Source organism: Euwallacea similis, chromosome 24, assembly GCF_039881205.1.
Source record: "Euwallacea similis isolate ESF13 chromosome 24, ESF131.1, whole genome shotgun sequence".
Classification (NCBI taxonomy): domain Eukaryota; kingdom Metazoa; phylum Arthropoda; class Insecta; order Coleoptera; family Curculionidae; genus Euwallacea; species Euwallacea similis.
Window position 1 is genome coordinate 2,066,793 of NC_089632.1, and position 24,761 is coordinate 2,091,553.

At 31.6% G+C, this 24,761-nt stretch overlaps 2 protein-coding genes across 4 annotated transcripts; one reads left to right on the forward strand and one right to left on the reverse strand.

The window, feature by feature from the left end:
• Nucleotides 1–248: 248 nt before the first annotated feature.
• LOC136416768 (uncharacterized) lies at nt 249–6,556 on the forward strand. The gene is made up of 7 exons (XM_066402122.1): nt 249–393; nt 574–671; nt 885–1,025; nt 3,032–3,209; nt 3,550–3,685; nt 3,743–3,972; nt 4,260–6,556. Exons 1-7 carry the CDS (start codon nt 315–317, stop codon nt 4,364–4,366), a joined length of 969 nt encoding a protein of 322 aa, XP_066258219.1. The 5' UTR covers nt 249–314; the 3' UTR covers nt 4,367–6,556.
• On the reverse strand, nt 6,324–23,134 carry LOC136416767 (ileal sodium/bile acid cotransporter-like). Of its 3 annotated transcripts, none has more exons than XM_066402120.1 (9): nt 22,985–23,134; nt 13,224–13,392; nt 11,794–11,913; nt 11,321–11,565; nt 8,239–8,475; nt 7,985–8,185; nt 7,741–7,927; nt 7,341–7,416; nt 6,324–7,169 (listed from the first exon to the last, which is right to left on the reverse strand). In XM_066402120.1, exons 2-9 carry the CDS (start codon nt 13,390–13,392, stop codon nt 7,040–7,042), a joined length of 1,365 nt encoding a protein of 454 aa, XP_066258217.1. In that variant the 5' UTR covers nt 22,985–23,134; the 3' UTR covers nt 6,324–7,039. The 3 variants fall into 3 exon arrangements, with proteins under 3 accessions (XP_066258217.1, XP_066258215.1, XP_066258216.1); XM_066402118.1 differs by lacking the exon at nt 22,985–23,134 and adding an exon at nt 19,793–19,813; XM_066402119.1 differs by lacking the exon at nt 22,985–23,134 and adding an exon at nt 17,302–17,458.
• Between the last annotated feature and the right edge of the window lie 1,627 nt (nt 23,135–24,761).

Consider the following 24,761-nt stretch of genomic DNA (forward strand, 5'->3'; position numbering starts at 1 on the left):
GTGAAGTAGTGCACATTGATAGTTCTTACTTCACAGTGAACAAATCAGTCTTGTTTTTCACATGCACAGGATATCCATCAGTTTAAATTAGCAATACTATGTTGAATGACTGTTAAATGAAAGAAACAATCGTAAAACACCCTGTATTACAGTTAACTAAGATGATACACTCACACTACGCTCAACACTTATTAACTTAGTTGAGTCCAAAATTAAATCTTTACGTCAATTGTCAAACTGAACAAAAGACCCGTACCAACGATGCAAGAATAACAAACTGCAAAAATCAAAATACCCGAACGGAATAAGCGAAAATGTCAGTCGTTTCAGAACATACAAAAATGTCGGGTCTTTTCAAATTGGCCCAGAAATTTAATTGTTTCTATTTATCAGGTAAGAACACTAATATTCAGTTAAACAATTGCAGCAGTTCATGTTAAAGTAATTCATTTAATTCTTATTGATATAGTGGCATTAGCAGGAACTCTGCCAAGATATTGATTTCCTCTATCTAATAAATATCTATTCGCACTTAGGGCGTTATAATCTCGTTGAATACTGAATATTTTACAGGTTTTCAGTCTTCGGAGTGCAAACCATTCGTTGTAGGGGGCTTTCAAGTAGGCCTAATTAGGCCTGATGTTGTCAAGCAGCTTATAAACTTTCCAGAGGTAAGTGTCTCTTGAGTTGTTAAAAGGTGTCTCTGTGTGCCTTTAAGGCGATTCGTTTAATTAGAATTATTTAAAATAATACTGTATTAAGTGAAAACAGTTTCAATTCTAAATTGGATATGCTAAAAGGTACCTAACTAATATGACAATCACTTTTATTTGTTATTCAATTTTACTTATTATCAAACATTTATTATTAAACATATTTTTCAGATATTCCATTTCTCCCAAGGGTGCATTGAACTGAATCCAGCATTTCGTGATTATGAAAAACGGAGTCTTAAAATTGATGAAGTTCTGCGACATCTCAGAGATAAAAATGTATTTGTTACTTTGCAAGGATGGAGGGATGAGGTATGTTTTAATATAATAAAATAACATTCACATGTTCAGGTGATGTTGAAATTTCTGTGGCATCATGACTTGCTGCTCATGCACATGTATGATAACACTACACAAATGAAATGAGAGGAGAAGAGATTTAGAAAAATGTTTGTTACTCTGGAATGCTCATGAAAAATAAATTTATTCAAGGTGAAATGTTCTTGCAGTGTATGTTAGTTAATTAATAAAATCTATTTTAAAGATGAAAATTGATATTAAAATATAAAATTCCACTTAAAACTTGGCACTGGATAGGTATATTCTTGGCAAATAAGAACATCAATAATGTCCTGTTATCTTGTGGTATGATTAAAGTTTATAGTGATAAAAAGAAAGTTAACATTAGTTTATTTAACTTTAAACTTCTATTTAGCATTTGCTTAGGGAAGTCCCCTTTTTTGAGTAAAACAAATTTGATCACCTTACTATTAGTTTTGGCTAATTTATGTTCCTTTCTAGTCAACCAGTATTTGCAATTACATATTTAAATTTATGATAATAGTACTGTAAATACCAGTTCACCAATTCCTGCCAATATTATAAATAATACAACTTATTTAATTATTAAACAGTAATAAATTTGCTAAAGATCCTTTACCAAAGTATAAAAATAATAATTACTGGGGATTATCTCTGTATGTTTGTTTTTGGTTCATTTTCATAAATCTTTATTGATTCCTGATATTTTTATGACATATGCAGTAAATTAATATTTTCAGAGGTTGTTTTTATATTGAGTTAGCAAATGTTGGATACGAATCTGACTCATTTTAATAAGCCACATCGTACTGTTTATTTAATACTTAACATATTACATAACCATATATATCCTGTACCTTCATATACCTACAAATTAACTTGCATTTTAAAAATATTTCCTCAGTAATTATTGTCATTTTTATGTGATACAAACCTTTATGAGGTATAAGTGTTTATTCTTTTAATTTGCATATTCTTTCCCTATAGTGATTCCTCAAAAGGGCTGTAGTGACCTTTTTTCTTTTACTGCCCTTGTGTACTATGAGTGGTCCATCTGTGTTTTATAATATATATTTGTTTTTTTTTGTACTGATTATTTTATTTCAGTATAATCATATAATATCAGAAGTTTGTTCACAAGAATCAACTATTTTAGGACAATATGCTAGAATGAAATCTAGAATGAAAAAAACATAAGTGTATGTAATGCACACAAGTGCTTTTTTCTGATTTAGATTGATAAATACATATTGGTCTAAAACTGTTTCACTGTTTAGAAAGCTATAAGTTGTTTTTTTATTATTAAATATTACAATAAAATTTAGGTTCCTTTCTTTAGATAGTTTATGTTATTACAGTGTGTCAAAAATAGATAACACACCTTTTTGGAACTGGAATTGTTACAAAAATAATCTAATTTAACCGAATTTTTAAATTATGTATTTGAGCTTTTAAATAAATAATGAATATTGACAGTAAAACTAAGAAATTTCATGTGTATTCAATTAGAATTATTATCCTTACACTTGTAAACAATATCATCTTGCCTTCAACATCTGTGTTAAATTATCTAGGTACTACAAGGTGGTTAATATATGTTTGTGTATAATTCGGTGTTTTCATAGTCGATTAACTATAAATAGATTATTTAAACTTATTATAAAAACCGAAACGTTTTTTAAAAATTGCATAAAGACAAATTCAGGATGTAACTGCATTTTTATTTAATTCAGTTTATTATTATATAGTTAGACGAATAGGGAAAATAGATGTAAGGATTAAATTCCTGTTTTTTAGGTTTTTTGTTTGAATTGTCTAAAAACTATTTTTATAGTTTATTATATACATATACATAGTTTATTATAATAGAGAAGTTCATAACGTGAAATAAATAAGAGATATTTCTATACCTTTGAATTGAGCAAGTTTAATACAAGCAAATTTTTCTGTCTAGATGATTTCCACCTTGAAAATATACCACAACATATTTTTTCCAGTGTTACGAGGTTAAAACGGAATTTGATACTCCCAGTTTGTTGAAAATGGACCGATCAGCCACCTGTCTGTTCGGCATTAGAAACTATGGCGTCACAATTAATGGTTTCGTTAGGGATCCGCAACGAGGACAATGTCTCTGGTTCCAAAAGAGATCTGCGACGAAGCAAACTTGGCCCGGTAATGTGTAATATTAGGCATTACTAGTATGTTTGTAATTCAGGTAATTCAGTTTGTCTTTAAAGTTTTGGGAAGAGCAAAAAAGTCAAGTTAGGTAGGGTAAAAACCTGCTGGTGTAAATGCTGTTTAAGAAACTAGTTAGGAAATGCATAATTTTATGTAGCCAGTATACAATAAAGCAATATGGCACAAATCACATAAAATAGTATTTCCTACTGCATTTCATACATAATTTTATTTTAATTTTGCTCAATGAGAAAATGACATACATTTGAATGTATTCAAAGTGCGTCCTACCTATTGTTTGGATTTTATAGAACCTCAATTTTCTATATAACAGGCAAATGGGATTCAATGGTCAGCGGAGGATTATCCGTTGGACACGGTATACTTGAAACGGCTTACAAAGAAGCAATGGAAGAAGCTTCCGTTCCTCCAGAACACCTAAAGAAAGTAACCAGTGCAGGATGTGTTTCGTAAGCAGTTTTAGCTCATAAATTATTCGCCAATAGTTTTGGATGTACACCTTTTAGCTTTTATTTCGAGTCGGAAAGAGGTTTATTCCCCAATACAGAGTTTGTATTTGATCTAGAGCTGCCCATAGATTTCAGGCCGGAATGCGCAGACGGAGAAGTAGAAAGCTTCGAGGTATTGCCTGTCACGCAGTGCTTAAAGAAGATACTAGCCCCTGATTTCAAAACGACAAGTGCCCCAGTAGTATTAGATTTTTTAGTTAGACACGGTGTAATAACTCCTGAAAATGGTAAGTACACACATGGATTTTAATGTTTAAATTTTGTAATTGTGACATGGGGGGTAATGGGTAATACTACGAATCTCTTGAATGCAAGTTTTAGAGAAGCAGAATTGAAAACCCCCATTTGCAAACATTTTTAGAATAAATTTAATACTTAATGCACCTTCTGCAAATTTTTCAACGGGCGCCCCTCGGTAAAAATAATTATTTGGCAAAAAATTTTTATACATAATCTAATTCCAAGTCGTCAACGTCACACTTCAACTTCCAATTTTGCTATAAAAATCTTTCAGAGCCTGATTACTTAAAAATCATCGAACTACTTCACATTCCCCTACAAACCATATATGGCAACCGCTTCAAGATAAAGGAAAACGGAGTGGCCGAAAATAGTATTTAAATAGCGTATGAAACGATCTGATTAGCTTGCTTTCTGCAAACGTCAGTTTCAAATATACAGTGACTCCAATAACCAATAATCATCTCGAGAGAACATATTCAATGCAAAGATTTGAAAATGATCTCATGTTAGGTTATTTTATTTACTGATGATTGAGAACTTTCTTTGGAACTCTTTGAGGTAAATGTTACGTTGTTGGTGAAACTGTGTAGTTTAATATTTTTGTATTAAATTTTCCTAGGCGCATTAAAACTTTACAATATGTTTCCTATTATATTTTATACCTAGTTTTTCTAGAATATTAGGTCTTGTTAAATATGCGCTTCGACGATTAGTATAGCTAAAGATAAAACCGGTTGTGACGGTTTTGTTGATGCGTTTCGCATAGTACGGTTTTATTTTCTGATCTACTTAAAACGTAGAAATCAAATGTTGTTAATAAAAAAATCAAAATAAGAATAATCTTAGTATTAAATACTTTTTTTTGTTATAGTCCCAAGCTGATATTGCCAAATAAAATGTGACTCTTACAATCGTGCATTGAGAATTCCAATGTACAAGGGGATACATAAGCTTTTGACCAAATTTTAACAAACGAAAAATGATGGCATTCTAAGGAAAAAATGTCATAAACATACATTATGTTATTGTTTTTTACCCGTAAGTCAAAAATTCGTACATTTTACAAATAGAATTCTGGTGCCCTCAGACTGAGTAGTCATTAAATGGCAAAATATATTGATGCGTAAGAGATCTTCATCTTTATACTACCCCGAACTATTTTACGTAATTTACAGCTAAAATGCTTTCAGGTTCTCCACAACGTACCTAACGGAGAATCTGAAAATATTTTGACATAACTTTTTGGAAGAATCTTTAACGGACCTCTTGGGAACAAGTTTATTTTAAAATTGGTTTGATATCTTAATGGTACATGGATAAAAGTTCATTGTCTTCAACGGGTCGCAGTTCAGTTCCAACTTAACACGTAAAGCTTTTGACGGGGGTTTCTTCAATGTAATTGATTTTTTGGGACTTCCTACGACGCAGCTGTTCTTCAGTGTGAGCTTAAACCCTACTCATATACGCTACAACTTAATGAACCCCAAAAATTCTTGATGCATCTTGCCTGCGCTAATGTTTTTGATGATGGATTGTTTTAAATATGTTGATGTGATTGTTGAAAATTAGTTGACTTTAAATAAAATTATCTTTTGGACAGGCTAGGTTTTTTACCTTATCGCAAGGGAATAGTATAGGGGAAGACCCATATGCAAGACTCATCGAGAATTTTTTAGCTTTACTGAATCACAGAGTATGCATACAACCAATGTTTGCAGACTCGCACCGAAGGACAACTGTGTATTAGAATCTATCTCGTCGCATATTTCACTAAAGGTCGCGTTTGTCGGCTGTAAATTAAGCAAATGTTAAGTATTAATTTTCCTTAGACTCCATCTTTAGAGCCGGTTATCATTGGATAAAAGTGCCAAATATGTTTTTATAAAGCAAAAATTAGTTCTGTAGTCTTTGTTTCAAGTTAATACGTTGATGTTTACTTATAAAAATGACAAGAGCTTTGTCGTGCGCCATATATTTCATTCACCCTTTACAGTAACACCGTGAGTTTACTGCCGGCTGTACAGCTGGCAGTTAACATATTATTAAAAATTGCTAAATGCTTATAGCCTTGTTCCAACTCGCCAGAAAACTGTCAAAACGGTTCAAAAGCCCTTCTGAATAAAAGCATTATCTAGAAAGGCTCTTGAAAGTATTCTGAGATGGTTTTCTTACCAGTTGAAACAAATCTTATAACTTCCAAGCTAAACGGAAGCTGATATAATATGTATGTTATTTTTTATTTTAATTGTCAAAGTTTGGTATATAGCTTATGAACCACCCTGTATTATAAGCAATTTAAATATTTCACAACAGTGGACATACGAAAAATATGGCCTAACAGTAATACAAAAAATTGTGTTTTATTTTAATAAAATTTTAGCATGTTGATTGAAATAATATTCCGTACGTTGGTATTGCTTATAATAATTAACGAGGAAAATGATTACCTATATTTAGATTAGATTTTTCCAGTTTGTAGCTTTTTGTACTACTTTGTGATATTATTTATTAACCAAAAATGTTTTGTGTTAAGTAAATGTTAATAAACTTAATATATTATGATGAAAATTTTAGTTTTGCTTAATGTTTCAGAAGTAAAACTACAATTAAAAACAACGTTTCATATATTCATAAAGTATTTCTGCTGATTTAAAACTTGGTCGCGATTTTCTAATCACTAATTTTTGATAAACCCTTAACCCTAAACTTTTTAACATTTCTATTACCCGTACCAGTGCAACAACATGGTCTTACTTTTCGCCCGTATCATTTTATTATGACATTTGAGAATATGTTAGACAAAGACTGCCCAAATTGTTGCACTGGTGCGGATCCCCGCATTCGTTCTGTGTAAAAAACGTGCACACATTCTTTAATGGCCTAGAAACTTTTTTTAATCCTTCTGAAGTAAACGCAAAATTACATCCAAACTACATTAATACTGAATAATTTTCCCTGCAGATTTATCTTCTCAATTTTCATTATTTATTCGACACAAAAAATAGTTTTCAATTCTAGAGAGACCGCTACTACATACCGAAAACCTTAGCACTAGCTAAGACATGCTATAGCACTATCCTGTTTTCCCACACTTTCTCTGTAGACACTTTCGTTCTTTAACCTAGGAGACATCGTAGTGTTCGATGACGAAATTGGAGCTTTGTAATATGATGTTATAAACCTGTTGAGAATAAACGGGTGTTATTAACAATAAAAACATTAATGGCGAGGTACCATGAATTTTGTCCTGAAGTTTGATATCTCGCTTGATGATCAATATCACACGTGTTTAAAGGTATGAGACTTCACCTTTTCACTTAAACATGTACTAAACGTATAATGAATAACATACCTTTGTTTAAACTTCTTATACAAATAAATCACAGTCAGAGGAAATGGCGTCATTAGGGCCACAGAAACGGGAATAACTGCAACAATAATAAAGAATATCAATTTTGAATATTATGCAGTACGCGTAAGGCTGACTGGGCCAATTTCGAGAAAGGGACGCACAGATTTCTCTCTCACATTATATGATGCGAAATGCGGAGGGGACGGTTTAATCGGCAAGGTCAGTCCTACTTAGTACTTAGGTATCAATCTATAGGGCAGGCTTTGCAGATTTACTGAATAGCTCGCATCGAAATGTTTAAAATTTATACCAAATTGTATTCTTTTCTTACAGTCCTTTTCTTGAAATTGGTTCAGTCAGTCTTACACGTACTGTATATTCTTTTGAAACCAAATACTACCTGTTGTGAGATCAGCATGCAAAGGTTCCAAGGCAAATCTTAACAAAAATATAGCAATTCCGGTGTTTTGTATACCAGTTTCAATGGCTATCGCAAGTGTATCGGGATCAGGTTGATTACCCAGTTTTGCAATGATATAACCCAGCATATAACCCACCCAAGGCAAACCCATGCCCGCTACTACAATCTAAAAATATGCATATAATCATAATTTTCATATCTTTTTTTATATTATTTTACTAACCCTCCAAGAAAATAATTCGAAAAGGTACAAATTTGTTACAATGGCAAATATAATGATAAAGGTAATTAAAAGAGAAGAAAAACCCTTCAGTATTCTGCCCAAAAAGGCACCTGCTCTTGTTAAGTATCGGTTTATTAAATATCCTATAGTCAATGGTGCTATTAAGGCAAAGACGTACATTGAGATATGAAAATATGGAACCTGGAAACAAGTGTGATAATATGACAGTCTAATGTAGATTGAAAAATATGTACCTCCAATTGAGCGTCTTTAAAAATAGTTTTTCCTAAAGTAAATAACCAAAACGGCATCATACCAAAGGCAGCAAGGGTACTTATTGTCGTCATTAGGATCGATAGATCTATATTTCCATCCAATATAGCAGTCCAAATGTTAGAAGCGCCTCCTGCAGGGGACACTCCAGTGAAAAACATACCGAGACGCATGGCAGGATCGTTGGGAAAAAGAGCATAACCGATAGCATAACTTAGCTAAAAAAAAAGGGGGGATATAACTCTAAAATTTGAATCTGGGAAGTAGGGTAATATTGGAATAATGACTGGTATATTGCTTCTAAAACTTCAATTCAGTGTAATTATATGTAGTGTTTAACGCATTATGATTTGAAAATTATTTTTTCTTCTGAAAAATTGTTAGTGTTATTCGGCATTTAACTCTTATGACATCTGTGGTCGATAAAACGGGTCACCATTTTTCAATCATTAGAGTAGTGGCGGATTAAATTTTAAACCACATATGCAAAATCATTTATATTTCATTAATTAATTATACATTATTTTATTGCTTCGAACGTACATAATTTTAATCGCCTATTTTTTCAAACATCCTATTAAAGGAAAAAAGGCACATGTAACTATCTATTTAACCACTTAGAGCAATCAACTTTAATAAAACCCCAACAATAAAAAAAATTCTTTGCGCCATTTATATATATATTTTTTAATATATATAAATATTATATATATATATTTATATATACAGGGTATTTCAAATTCGACCCTCACCATTGGGATCTCGGAAACTAGAGGAGATACGAAAAAGTTTAAATGGAGGCAAAGTTGCGCAATCTAGTGCTTGATCGAATACCGTTTTCAAAATTTTAATTTTCCGAGTACTTCCGAAGATATCCGAGAAAAACTAAAAATTGGAGAATCCATTTTTATTTTTTTTTAGCGTTATTTGACAAGAAAGGTTAAATCCGTAAGCACATTTTCATTGTCACTTTTTCTCAGCTACACAATGACATATTCAAATTTGCGATCCGACGTTTCGTCTTTCGGCTACCATCATCAACTTTATTTTTTCTTATGGGCGCCATATTGGATTTTTCGACAAAAAAATAGTGCGTTTCATTCTGAATTCATTGATATAGAACTTCTTATAATTTACTTTTTTAAAAGCCGAAATATTTAAATAAAAAGAAATATTACATAGGTGGCCTTGACTCCATCGAAAGACTTTCTTTTGTTCGCGTTATATGACAGAACTTCTCAAACGAATTTAGAGCGTGTGCAGATTTCCAATGAAAATGAGTTTCCGAAGTGAAGAAAAACGAGATATGTTGAGACTTTATTACAAATTTGATAGGAACAGTACGAAAACAGCTCAAATGTATTTTGAGTTATATCCGGAAAGACAACAGCCGCATAGAACATTATTTAAAACTTTGGACGAACATTTAGCTAAGTTTGGTGCTTTTGAAAAACCTAGGATGAAGTATGGAAGCAGAATGAAAGAAGATACTAGAAATAACCTACTGGCAGAGACAAAACTAAATTATTATTAAATGATACAACAAGTGTTCAGATTGACGATCTTCCTCCTGCATACATAAACGAACACGTCTATTTAAATTAGTGACAGCCCTAATAATATTTCTCCTTCTGATTACTCTACATTGTGTAATGATGTTTTCTCTAAGTTCTTCTATTGTGTTATAATCTCGATTCTCATATATTCTATTTTTCAAAGTGCCCCACAAAAAAGTCGTCAATTTGAGCACTTGTTGTAACATTTAATAATAATTTAGTTTTGTCTCTGCCAGTAGGTTATTTCTAGTATCTTCTTTCATTCTGCTTCCATACTTCATCCTAGGTTTTTCAAAAGCACCAAACTTAGCTAAATGTTCGTCCAAAGTTTTAAATAATGTTCTATGCGGCTGTTGTCTTTCCGGATATAACTCAAAATACATTTGAGCTGTTTTCGTACTGTTCCTATCAAATTTGTAATAAAGTCTTAACATATCTCGTTTTTCTTCACTTCGGAAACTCATTTTCATTGGAAATCTGCACACGCTCTAAATTCGTTTGAGAAGTTCTGTCATATAACGCGAACAAAAGAAAGTCTTTCGATGGAGTCAAGGCCACCTATGTAATATTTCTTTTTATTTAAATATTTCGGCTTTTAAAAAAGTAAATTATAAGAAGTTCTATATCAATGAATTCAGAATGAAACGCACTATTTTTTTGTCGAAAAATCCAATATGGCGCCCATAAGAAAAAATAAAGTTGATGATGGTAGCCGAAAGACGAAACGTCGGATCGCAAATTTGAATATGTCATTGTGTAGCTGAGAAAAAGTGACAATGAAAATGTGCTTACGGATTTAACCTTTCTTGTCAAATAACGCTAAAAAAAAATAAAAATGGATTCTCCAATTTTTAGTTTTTCTCGGATATCTCCGGAAGTACTCGGAAAATTAAAATTTTAAAAACGGTATTCGATCAAGCACTAGATTGCGCAACTTTGCCCCCATTTAAACTTTTTTGTATCTCCTCTAGTTTCCGAGATCCCAATGGTGAGGGTCGAATTTGAAATACCCTGTATATATAGCAACATTCAAACTATGTCTTAAAGGAAAAAAATGTTGTATAGAAACATACACAAAACTTTCTACGAAAATAGTTTCTAAACTGAACAGGAAATTAGCGTTTTTGGGGTGGTAAAACGGGCCTTGAACACCGGAAGTTTACCATTTTGTAGATATCTACAACCACTTGTAAAATTAAATTATGTAAATATTCGTTGAAAAAATGATGCAAGTGCGAAATATCATCTAAAATCTAAAAAGAATAAAGAAACTATAAGCATAAAACATTTTACACTTTACCTCAGTAATTGAGGGATTGCCACCGAATCTCATCTAGCATAGAGCACCATGTATAACGTAAAATTAACACACTGATTTGTTTAATCAGGAGTTCAGGTTTTTCAATCAGCAAGAGTTTAAAATTACCATTTCAAAGCTTTTAGTGATTTAAATGTAGTAGATTGATGGATGGGTGACTTGATTAATTGTCTTCTAAATTCAACTTACCAATGGCATAACAAGGAACTGCCCAAAAAAACCAATCGTCGGCCCCATGGGTCTTCTAATTAGATTTTTCAGTTTCGACCATTGCACAACACAGCCAAAATTGATATAAATTATTGCGACTAATACTGCAGTCGAAGCACTAAATATGCGATCTATGGTTCTCTTTTTTCTTAGACATTTTATGGGGAGTTTCCCTTCAATAGTTCTATTTGAGGTTGTTTCCTTACATGCTATCACAGTTCGACCTGAAATTTAAAGGATTTTTTAGTAATTCCTCACAGACCTGGAGGTGCTTATAAAACTATTACACTATCTGATTTAACTTTGGAATATGTAACTATTTGCATCTCACGTTAATGATGTATGACTGTAAATTTTATATGAAACAATGAAAGTTGCAACGATACACCACACTAAAGATACATTAAATGTTACAAAATCATTTAGTTTAATAAAGAGGCTGCGAAACTCACCTAGGAAATTGCCCGTTACGTTAAAGGACCCTGTGTAATTTGACTGTTGTAAAAAAATAGTTTTATCTACTGAAGCGACGTGTGGGTTTTCGCTGTATAGTGAACATTGGGTGAAATTATCTGAAAAAAAAAAGGTTTTAACACAAAAATAATACAGTAAAGAACTTCAGTTGGAAAAACTAAAAGTGCCATGAAAATACAGGGTGTTTGGAAAAGTTGGTACAAAACTTAACGTGAATGTAGAGCCAAAAATAATTAAAAAAAAGTTCCTATACATATTAGTCTGACGGAGCACTGTTACTGAGATATGGCCCTCCAAAAGGATCCTATCATTTGTAATTTATTAAAATAACTTTCATTTTGATTAAGATAATGGAATGAAAATTGTAAGTAATAATTATACCATAATGGTCTTTAACTATCACAAGTTTCATCAAAATCGATTATAAATAAGGATAGTTTTCTAACTACTATTAACAAAAATGTTTCAAATTTTTTTTATTCCTTTGAATTATCAAGCAAATAATATGTTTTAATGAATTAATTTTTTTTAAAGAAAAAAATTTCTACTCTTTTTTCGAATTCTGTTTAATTTAGTCAGAAACAATTATTTTTTAAATAATGCATGGCTCAGTACAGTAATATTCTTTTAACATTTTTACACAGTAGACACCTTTCTCACTGACAATTTCATTGTAGTAATTGTCATTTTCGTGCGCTATCATTTAAATTCTTACATTTCTTAGTTGTAATCTTTGTGCTTGACTTTGCATTACATTCGAATTTTTTACAATCATGGACTATCATGCTTTTACTAACCATAAATATGAAATATTTATTAAAAATATGAAAGTGACAATTACTACAATGAAACCGTCACCATGAAAAATGTCTACTAGGTGAAAATGTTAAAAAATGTTACTGTTCTGAGTCATACATTATTTAAAAAATAATTATTTCTGATTAAATTACGCAGAATTCGAAGAAAAATTCAATTTTTTCTTCCAAAAAGTTTAATTCGTTAGAATATAATACTATTTGCTTGATAATTCAAAGGAATTAAAAAAATCGAAAAATGTTTGTTAATGATAGTTAGAAAACTATCCTTATTTATAATCGATTTAAAGAAACTTATAATAGTTAAAAATCCTTATGGTATAATTATTATCTACAATTTTCATTCATTATTTTAATCAGAGAGTTATTTTAAAAAATATCCAAATGATGGGACCCTTTCGGAGTAACTATCTCAGTAACGATGCTCCGTCGGATCAATATATATTACAATAAATTTATAGGAACAATTTTTACTATTTTTGGCTCCACTTTCACCTCCTTAAGCTCTGTATCAACTTTTCCAAGCACCTTGTATATTATCCAAACACTTTAGTACTGAACGTATCTAGAACGTATAAATAAGAATCTGTTACCTGCATTTGATATGAAGTAATCTACAGCGACAGTGTCGTACATGAAAACTGTAACATTTTTGGGAATAAATGTTACATTTGCAAAACATTTAACGATTGCTGCATGGCACACTAAAAGTAAGGCAAATATTACGATCACGGATTGGACACAACTAGAGATTGGACACATCTGAAAGAGACAAAATTAAATATTATTAAAAACATAAACAAAACTTATATCCTGTGTGTCTTAAATGGCAGATCATCTCTGCAGAACGTTACAGGACGATTCTCAGGGAGTATGGGAAAAATAATAGAAAAATCCTGTTTGAAAAATTTACGGAGTTATTAAGGAAAATATAAATAATATAGTTGGCAACATTTTGTTGAAATTTAGAGGGACTTTTCAAAATGTTGTCGGTGTACTTCAACCCACAAACACGTACGTCTCAAAAAATTTGCCTGTACACATTCAACATAGTAGGGGTAATAGTGGCAAACTCAGCAGTGATTCTGTTTATTAAGTTCACTTCATTTGCTACAGGAGTACAATATACTAAAGATTTTATGTGAGCCCATAAAAAAAAATCTAGTGGAATCATGTCCGGGGATCAAGGAGGCTCCGGTATTGGCCCACCATGACCGAGCCATCGTGCCAGATAGTTTTAATTTAATCACTGTCTCACAGGACAAGCAAAATGCGCACGAGCACCATCCATTTACAGCCACATACTTATCATATTGCCTAATAATAAATTCTCCACGATATTTTGAAATTCGTTAAGAAGGAAATCTGAGAAATTCTTCCCGTTCAAGCGCAACGGTAAGAAAAGAGCCAAATATTCGAGTTCCAACGATTGCAGCCCAGACATTAACCCTAAACCAATGTTGATGACTTCTTTCGTGTGTTACATGAAGGTTTTCCAGCGCGTAATAATGGTTAATATGAACACTGAAAAATCCATCTTTGGTAAAACTTGCCTCATCGGTTCACATAATGAATCTTCCAAAACCTGGATTCAATGTCAATGTCTGCATGTACTACTGAGCGAACACCGAAGAAAATCAACATCCAGAAGGACTTATATCTTTGTGAAATGGTACGGATGAAGTCCTTCTTGTTGTATGTATAAAACGCGTGGCACTACTTTGTGAAATATTTAGCTTGTTAGCAGTATTCTGGCTGTTTCGATATGAATCATCTTCCAAAAGGTGTAATATGGCTTCCTGCATATCAACATGACCGTTTGAAGACGACCACGATTCGCCTCAACAGGTTGTAGAACTCTAAATTGGAATATGCTATTTTTTAATCTCCTGAATACATTTGGACTGGGATGTCTTAAATTTGGATACCTCATTGCATAAAGCCTAGATGTTTCGCGTGAATTTCCACGGCATTCCCCCAAAATCAACATCATATTTCCATTTTCACTATTAATGAACATTGTAGAAATAAATAAATGAATAAATAATTAAATATGAACACTTTACAAAAACTTATTTTTTTTAGCTTAGTGTTAATTTGAAAAGTATCTTTTCAAATGTACCTGTTTTTTTCATTGAGAGGTTTTCGAAAAATTCTGCCCAAATCGTAAACAAGCTTAGGTATCAATTGTATTGTAGAAAAATTGTTTATTAATGTTTTTAACGTTTAAAATGCTGTCCAGTATTTTCTAAACAATAATAAAATCTGTTTTCCAACTCTAATTTTCACTTCAAACTTCAAATTCACAAACACTTCTATTTGAATCCTTCTAAATCGTAAGGCTGGGTTTTATAAACAATAGATTTAAGATGAAAAAAATTAAGAGGTATTAAATCGGGTGATCGCGGTAGCCACTCAATTGGTCCTCTTTGATCAATCCATTTCTCAGGAAATCTATCGTGTTTAACAGAAAAAAAATAGTGTGATAAAGCTCTATCTTGTTAAAAATGAAAATCTTGAAAAGCGCTATTACAAGCCTTTAAGTCGCGAAATAAAATTTACGATAATAAATAATAATTTAACAAAAACCTCAAGAATTCCACGGTTCTTTTTTAACCGAACAGTCTTATTCTTACTATTTTTCTTCTACAAGTAAAATATTTAAATAAATGCATTGACAAGTACAAACAAACGAATGAAAACCAAAATAATCATCTGTTGTTTATAAAACCTAGCCTCAAGATTTGGAAGAATTGAAGAGAAAAGTTACAGCTGTGTGTAGGGAAGTTTAAGTAGAAGTTTTTGTGAATGTTAGAGCGGAATTTGAAAACAGACTTTATTATTCTTTAGGGAATTTTGAACCCTTAAAACATTAATAAATATTTTTTCTACGATAAAGTTGATACCTAAGATTGTTTAGGTTTGAGTATATTTCGAAAACTCCTAAATGAAAAAAAAAAACAAGTACATTTGGAAAAATAATCAACGTGTTTTTGAATATTTACATATTTTCTATAAAGACTGAAATATAGAGAGTGGATCGTTTTCGAATTGACACGCTGTATGTAATGAAAAATAGCTCGAGATAAAAATGACGTTGCAACTCTTACTGGAATGGATTTGTTTCAAAATAATCTAACATTTTCTTTACGGCGAAGATCGCTTTAATTAGGAATAAGTAAAATGCATATTCAAAAAATGATGAAGCGATTGAAAATTCATCCCTTCAAACCAATTTTTAATCACACTTTAAAGCCAGGAGATCAAGCAACACGTTTGGATGTATGCTAGTGGATGGGCGCTCAAATCATGAATAACTAATACTTTTATCGAGAAATTATACTCCTTGATAAAGTCATGTTCTTCACCAATGGTACTGTATCTCAGCATGTAAAGAACTAGAATCATCACAAGCCCTATTTCCGAATCGCTCCTAATAGGTAATATTCGGCTAAAGTGAACAAATGGCGCGCAATTTCGTATCATGGTAAAATTGGACCATATTTTTTGTGCGTGAAATTTTTATTTGTAGTGTCCCCGTTTTTGTTGAATTATTAAAATTTGTTTATTAAAAACTTAATAAACAAAAGTATTAATTACAATCGCCATTTAAACAAGAATACATTTTTGAAAATAATGATCTACTAAATGACCCCCGCCCCCCCCATTTTTCGATATTTCTCTGTAACGAAAAGGAAAATTGAAACGGTGAGAACTGATTGAACCATTTTGAAACAAGCAATGACTTTCATGAAGAATACATTTCTCTCGCAAAATGAAAAATAAAAAACTTTCTCCTCTTGGCAACCCCATTTGGGGACAAACTGTATAATCATTAGAAATCACTAAATCCGTAATAACTGATTGCATCGTTTAGTTATTGGAACTGTATGATGTAATTCAAAATATTCTACAAAAAAGCAGAGTAATTAAAAATAGACATAATTATTATACCAAAATTTGGTTTTAAACGATGAAGCAAAAAACAAACGTTTTAGTCCCCACGGATTTGCTCATTTGAATGATTTACTTAAAACATAAAATCAACAAATACGCTGCATGCTTCTTTAGACCTTGGTTTTTTATGAAATCCCTTTTTAGTGCTTGAACCCACCCAACTACTAAAGTCGATAAAAGAAAATCCTAAACCTTTAGTGCTACTAAAGTGGGTAGAAGTTTATTTTCCCTATTTGAACCCGGCGTGTGCAAATAATGTTGATTGATTTACGTAAACGTGTCGGTAATCAATCAAATCATATTTTAGAAAAATGTGGAACAGAAAAATTAACGTAAGGTACATATTGATTCATCAGGAAGAGCTGAAAATCCAATTACAAAAAGAATAACTGGGGAAAACCCCGTCATTTTAGCTTATTCATAATATTGATCAAGATGTGTTTTGAGAATTGAGAAACTTCCGCGTATTGACCTATAGCCTGCGAATATTATTTAGTTTATAAAAACGGCATTCAACAATATATGCACATTGCGTTAATTGAAGGGAGCATCAAAGGTCAAAAAAGCGTCTGGAATAAATGTTTAAGTTACAACAATTTTTCAACTGACAACGCGTGATTTTTACTTTTAAATTAGTGTTCAGTATTTGGCAAGCAAAAGGGGTCAATGTCAATGGCTAATATTCACTCTTATTTCTTTTCTAAAATTTCATACCATTTTTATTTGTCAAGAAAAACTATTTGGAACACACAAAAACTCGCACTTTTTTACATAACACCCTCGAAAATTGGGAATATATGAAGGGAAAAAAGTGAAAGTAAAACTGCTTCTTGTTTGAGAATACAGGGGATCAACTCGTAATTCGAAACAACACTTTACAGTCAGAACCTCGGTCTACAACTACTGCTACAGACAACAGTTGTGTGTGGCAGCGCAGTAAAGAGAAAAGAAAACTGATTTCAAATTTCGCAATAAATAACCTTGGCTTCCACCAGCAATTAAATCCGTTATGGTGTACTTTACAGATCCTGTTTTGACAAAACAAAAATCGTAACTTAGTAGGTAGGATAATTAATCGGGGGAACCGCATTTGATGTGGAGGGCGGCAATTAGAATTAATTTCGGTTTTTAGAGTTTTTTTTTTAATAATAAAACCAAAAAGATTAATAAAATATGAGTACGTATTTAAAGTGTTTCAGCTTTAACCTCCGTTTTTTTGGATGGTCGCAGAAATCGCAAAATAAAAAATTTCGGTAAGGAAACATTTGATGTAAAACGCATATTAACGAAGGTCCATGGCATTAAAGCTTCAGATTTTTCTCATTTTTCGTTACAAGTTTTCCAATTTTTGAGGTGTTGGCTTCCAATGAGGGATTTGTCTACACAGTTATCATGTAGGTATGACATCCTCTTTCACCTTAGTGTACTGGTGTTTACCATATAAAATTTTATGTTTTTAATTGCCCAAAATTCAGATTAATTGTTCAATTCAAACAGTTTTGGTCTCCTGTACTTCTTCCCGATTTATAACTATTTTAGAGGTGGCTTCCTCACGCAGATTCCCCAATACTACTAAATTAGAGAAAAATATTGTGATTTCTATGTTATTTTTTCAAATAACTCCAAAATACTACGAAAAAATTGAGGAGACAATAAATAGTTGCAAATTCACAAAAAAATTATACTTTATCATATAAAAACACTCCAAAAACGTATTTTGTTAACTTTATAGGATCTAAATATCCCCCAAACTACGCCACTATATGCCTAGCACATGTAGTTTACTATACATGGTGTCCGGGAATAACGTAGAAATGTTTTAGAAGATGATGCTAGAAATTAAAATAGTAAAAATAGTTTTTATAAACATACATCAAAAATTGCTTTTTAAAGGGGCTAAAAACCCTTAAAGGGGGAACTCTGAAGGTGGTTTTTTCGCAATATTTTCGAAAGGGTTTGAACTAAAATTATGAAATTCGGTATACTATAATATAATAAGTTCGAATGAGAAATTTTTTTGTCAATAATTGCAAATTTTAGTCAGAGACGTCATATACAGGTCCTACGTAAATGTTACTTAATTTTTTGTTTGTCATTCTAAAGAAGTGATAAAGATTTGAATATAAAAATTTGTTCTTCAAAAGGAAAACGGGCTATGTCACTGAATTTCTAGTTAGTTATTTTGGTTTGCGCTTTATCATAAAATCAATAAATAAACAATAAAATAAAACAAATAAATAAAATTAAAAAAAAAATCTATTTACATTTATATGATTTAAATCTCCAAGATCTAAGTCTGTTGAATTTAACTGAATAGAAGATTTAGTACATTAAATAGTTCAAGTTTGAAATTTTTAGTGCTTACGCAAAGGTAATACAGTAAATATGAAGTAAATAATGAAATGACAAAATGGAAATTTGCTGGCACATCTACTTGCAAATACGAGTTCAATCTGAAAATGTCTGCTTTGAAAAGAAAACAGACTACGTACGCTACTGAATTTTGAACAAGCAGTTTGATTACGGAGCAATAGGTAACTAGAAGAGAAAACTTAACCCAAATACTCAAACATGTATAGTGTCCCAAATTCGAAGCTCACCATCGTGATTTCAAGATCGACAAAAAATACGACCTCGTTTAAATAAGGGTAAAGTTGCGTATTTGATATCAAATTTCAGTTTTAAAAGTTCCGAAATTCTGAATACATACAGAAAAAAAGAATTTTGCTTTTTATTTTTATGATAGCTTTATTTTCAGAGATAGAGAAATACCCAGGTTACTTTTCTGGGACCCTTTTGGGCCAATCTTAAGGTGCTAATACAATTTTTTGAGCAGGATCATTGTCAACAAATTTATTTTCTAGTACGGTCTTGGATTTCATAAAATGTTTGGTTTTGATATTTTAAAATATGTTATATGCAGTGAGCTTTGAAATGATGACATTTTAACACAAAATGTTCATTTTCAAGCTAGATTATTACTAGAAAAAAAAATGACTCCGAACACATCGCCTTATTTTTGTGGATATATTTCAAATTCAACAAGTGTTTGAAACTGAAATTTCACAACTACAATTATGTACTTAACACCCATTTAAAGAAGATCATATCTCTGAATTTGGAACATTCTGTATAATTAGTAAGCTCTGACTTGAGTGTCTAGACCAATCAGCCTATAGAAATTGTTAAAAATATTTCTTCTTACCAGCATAATTAATTATTATCTTAAACAATTATAGAGTAAAGAAATCACGGTCATGCATGCACACACCCGTAGATAAACTGAACAAACAGTACCTCTAGACGTATCTCCATTCATACCTACTTATCCAGTGTAACCATAAATATACCGCAGGTCAATGTGAATATGTGGAAAATATAATTGTTTATTCATTTGGAATAAGGAAAATATTTGTTTTCGTTTGCGGTGCTTCACTAGATGGCCGAGTAAATATGAAATTGCTGAAATGTCTTTATGGTTTCTCAATGTGGTGAATTGTTTTCATATATTTAAAACTGAGACATTTTGTGGTAAAAACAACTTTCAATATAATAAGATAGAAAAGTAAGGCAGTGCATTGCTGAGATCTCAACCAACGATATATGAGTGATGTAATAATAGGGCTTTTATACATATTTTACCAAAACTCACCATTTTCTCCAAAATTATGGTTTACGAGGAAGCTATTTTATTACATGTTTATACGTATTATCTATTTATATCTTCCAGTCATTCCAATCGGTGTTCCTGACAATGCAAAATCCATTATCAAAATCTTTACTTGCCCTATCATGCGGCTACTTTATACGTAACAATATAATACCAGTCATCTATCAAAAAACTTTTAAGTGAAAGTCCTAATCTCTAATCGCATTTATTCAATTGCAATTATTCCATTTTTCATATTTACCGTGCTTACTTCCTAGGAAATGAGAATTACGTTTTCTATATGGAAACACTTTTCCCAGTAAATTAATTATACTGCTTGATCGTGACACAGCTAAAGAGTGACTTCAACGATGAACTAACGTCGCAAAGAATAATTAACCGAACTAAGACATGCGATATATTCTTGATGGAAGGTCCTGTTTAATAAAACCATTATTCAAATTGATGTTTTCCAATTAACTAAAGTGGATTGGTAATAAATTATTAGGTATTACAGATAATTACAAAGGTAATATAGAGGTCAGCAAGAACATGCAAAGCATTCAAAAGTTACAGCTGGAGAGGAATCTCTAGATGTAAAACTCTAGATAAGGAAGCAGAACCCTAAATCAAGAATAGCGAAAACCAATCAAGACCCTGGAAAAAAACTTAAATGGGGAAAATATGAGCAGATATGGAGGAAGGGAACACGTAATATTTGAACAGTTAAAAATTGGGATAGACTAGCTCAAAAAAATTAAAAAATATATAAAAAGTTACAAGTATTTTATTTCTGGGGAATTTAGAGTTTTTGCTTAAAAAGGAAATTTTGAGGCTATTCCGGCTGCTGAGTGGTATACGTTTGGCACCCCAAATTGGTATCTTTATTTAAACCCCTGAATGAAACGAAGTAAAAACATAAATTTGAGATATCAGATACTTGCCGATCGTGGGCCGAAATCGCCTCTAATTTACTTATTTTAGTAGCGAACTTTTCTCCAAATATATACAGGGTGTCCGGGTTAACGACTTACCACCCTTGTAAAATCCTTATTTCTGGGCTGATTAAGAGGTTTTTTTTTGTTAATTATAATAAAAAAAAGCTTATTAAGTGCATCACTTAACTCTTTTTGTAAAAATCTCAGAAAACGAGCAGCATTTAAACTTTTATTGAAAAATATTGGCCCAATAATCATTTGATTTACAATACTACAGAAAACGTTTACTCTCAAAGAATATTGTCGTTTACATTCGATTATCCAATTCGGGTTATGATTTCTTTGCATTCCACTATTTTATGCCGACACTACACCATTTGTCATAAACATAGTTTCATCGGTGTATAAGATGTTTTTTTTAAAATTAGGACCTTGGTACGTATACTGCAGCCATAAAGAGAACTCCATTATTATATTTTGATCTCCAGCTTCAAGTGTATGAAGAAATTTTGGTTTAAAAGGCTTCTCACCATTTTTTTTACAACATGTTTTATAGATTTTCTCAAAAATCCTGTGCAGCAGAAAACTGAAAATCAGTATAGATCAGTTTTAGATTGCTCTATTTGAGAATCTGTTTTCATTTTTAGTCTAAAAAGAATCTTAATAGTACTTTTTTAAATTTGATCCTATAAAATGCACGCAGTTGGCCATAAATTTGGGTGCGCATTTTGAGTATCTAATTAACAAAAAAAAAAACATCAAAATCAGTCAAGACATAATCATATGACGGTTTGCAACTGTTTTCTGTAAAGGTTTAACAGGTATTATATTTCAATAGGTCATAGACTGTATAGGGTTACCTATTGTATACAGGATGCTATTTAAGTACATGACCAAACTTCAAGGGGTCATTCTTTGAGTGACGAAGACGAGAAATTTATATAACCATAGGTAGTAATATTCAATTTTCAAAATACAGGGTGTTTCTTATTTACATTCAGGGAGTAAAATCAAGCATATTATATGTTGTGATATATGTTTATATAAAGTTTTTGTTATATTTTGGGACCTAACATATGTGATTTAATTTATGGTGCTATGTTCAGAGACACTTTGTATATTCCAATAGTGAATAATCATTTTCTTGAACTTCCTACTTTAACAAATGATTGATCACATTTCAACATACTGGCTGCACTTCTAGCATTCAGGTCAGGTGGCACTTCATACCAAAGCATAGCACTCACCTGGGAGTGTTGCATGACATATGTATCTCTGAAACTACTATGAATTTTCCAAGTCTCAAAAATACATTTTATTAAGTGGCTAATTGTACAACTCTGTCATCATTAAACAAACCTTGTATCTCTTATAGATTTTGATACTTCAATGGTGAGCCTGAAATTTGGTCAACCACCACCATTTCCAAATACATTGTGATGTAATCTCACATGTAATTGAATGGAATTCATTGAAAACAGACTAAATTCTCCAACATGATTTTTATACCTTTATTTATATTATTTTTTTAGTGATTTACACTACAACAATTCATTAAATTTATCATAAATTTGAAAGAGAAACTACCAAACTTTACGGGAATTTTTTACACTTTATTATGCAATAATACAACTTACTTAGTGTGTTATTAAATAGAGCTAAAATAAAATTTCAGTCAATTCTAGTGATTGATTATGATATATCAATATCGTATCCGAGATCATATTGATTAATAATTAAAGGAATTCTTGAAAAAGTGTAATGGGCGATTCCAGACGGGGTTAAGTAACTATATATGGGTTTTACTTACCTCTTCAATTAATATATATTTATTCACAATTCTACAAACAACGAATCTTCAACAAACCCGCATTATGCACTAAGTATTGTAATTAAGTTTTTATTGGCTTAATTAAAAAAATACAAAAATGATAATTTAAATCAAATGCAACAAGCAGCAGCAACTGAAAGTTTCATGCACCGCTCATCCGGTCGAATTAAGTTTATGTCATCGACCAGCTGATTTTCGTTACGTGTTGGTATCCCACACTTTTACATGTCATGAAGTAAGACAATAGATAAAAAATTATGTGCGATAAGGAGAAAATAGCTTTGTCATTGTCGCGAGCGAATAGCGGTAGCATAAATGGTCATGGGGTCGCCATCTTGAAAACAATTTTACAGCTTCTTGTACTTCAATAGTTGAGAATTTTTGACGATTTTATAATTTGATATAAACATTATAAATATAATAATAGAGAAATAAATAAAGCTGTAGATACAGGAGTAATATACATGCAAGATATGTAAGAAGGTGTTACAGTTGAAGAGCAAGCAAGGTATATTTTTTAGTGCCGGGGACAGCTATTAAAGTTAAAAAAAAAATTTACCCACTTTCGGTTGGGTTTGTACCAGCGACCATTAGTTTTCTGGACTATCGTTTTAACATTTGAGTTACATAGGCCTTTTTTCGATAGTTCTAAAATTAATAGTAGGAAATTAAAGATGTTAGGTTATGTTGGAGTCACATTCACAATCAGAGACCATTGGGTCCTGTTTCCTCAACTTAAAGGGTCGTCTAATATGTTGGCATCCAAGCCAGAAATTAAATTAATCATTAAATGGTTTTTTTTAGCATCCAAAATCCATTAATAAACTTGGACTAACCAGAGGAGCCGAACCATTCGGTGTTCCTATGTAGCTCTGTTGGTAGAGCAGTAGCTAGGTCCAGTCAAAGGTGGGTGGTCATTCACTTTAATTCCTAACCGTGAAAAATATTCCTTTCCATTATTCAATTTTGGACCCAAAAAACACTTCATGATTATAATTGAACTTGCTGATTGATAAAATGGACCACAATTCATTTATTTAATGGAACACACATATTCTAAATTTAATAAACAAGGCTCTTCACAGTAATTTAAAAAATATAAGCTGTTATAATGGCATCTTTAATCATTTTCTCCCAAGTAAATATTACTTATGTACATGTCTTTGCAATGTCAGTAATTTCAGACAAACATGAACTACTGTGAGTACTGGGTAGTTACAAGTATTATATTGTTCTCTTAAGCACATAACTTAGGTCTATATGTCTTTATACCTATAATTTCAACATGTTGGATATTTACATTTATACAATAGAAAATACTATACTTAACATTTATTTTTGGTTTTTTGCCATTTATGAGATGTTACTAAGCATCTCGAAAATCACATTATTTGTTGCTTAATTAGTTGACCGAACTAACCAGAACGTTTTCAAAACAAAAAGGCACTAAATATCCTCTGAAGTAGTACTGTCAGCCTCACAGAGCTGTACTTCTTCTGCACAGGCTTTAAATCTTTCGCATTCAATTTTGAAGCATTTTTCGCTCGTTTGCGTTTTAGCCTCATCATGGTTGATACTGCAATGGAAACGCCTCACCAACGTTCTTCTTAGGTTAAATTCAAGTTGTTTAATCTTATTCTCCATCTGCCTCCAATAATCCACCGTCATTTCAAGAATGTCAATTGTTTCAAGGCTTCCAGCCCTAGGCCCATCTCGATGTCTCGTTAGCAGTTCAGGATCGCAGTTTAGTAATATT

Coding starts and splice junctions, on each gene's coding strand:
- LOC136416768 (XM_066402122.1), top strand. CDS start 315: ATGTCAGTCGTTTCAGAACATACAAAAATGTCGGGTCTTTTCAAATTG. Junction 672..884: donor AGCTTATAAACTTTCCAGAG/GTAAGTGTCTCT, acceptor CATATTTTTCAG/ATATTCCATTTCTCCCAAGG. Junction 3,973..4,259: donor TGTAATAACTCCTGAAAATG/GTAAGTACACAC, acceptor AAAATCTTTCAG/AGCCTGATTACTTAAAAATC.
- LOC136416767 (XM_066402118.1), bottom strand. Junction 11,914..13,223: donor TTACTTCATATCAAATGCAG/GTAACAGATTCT, acceptor TTTTTTTTTCAG/ATAATTTCACCCAATGTTCA. Junction 7,170..7,340: donor TATAAGAAGTTTAAACAAAG/GTATGTTATTCA, acceptor TATTCTCAACAG/GTTTATAACATCATATTACA.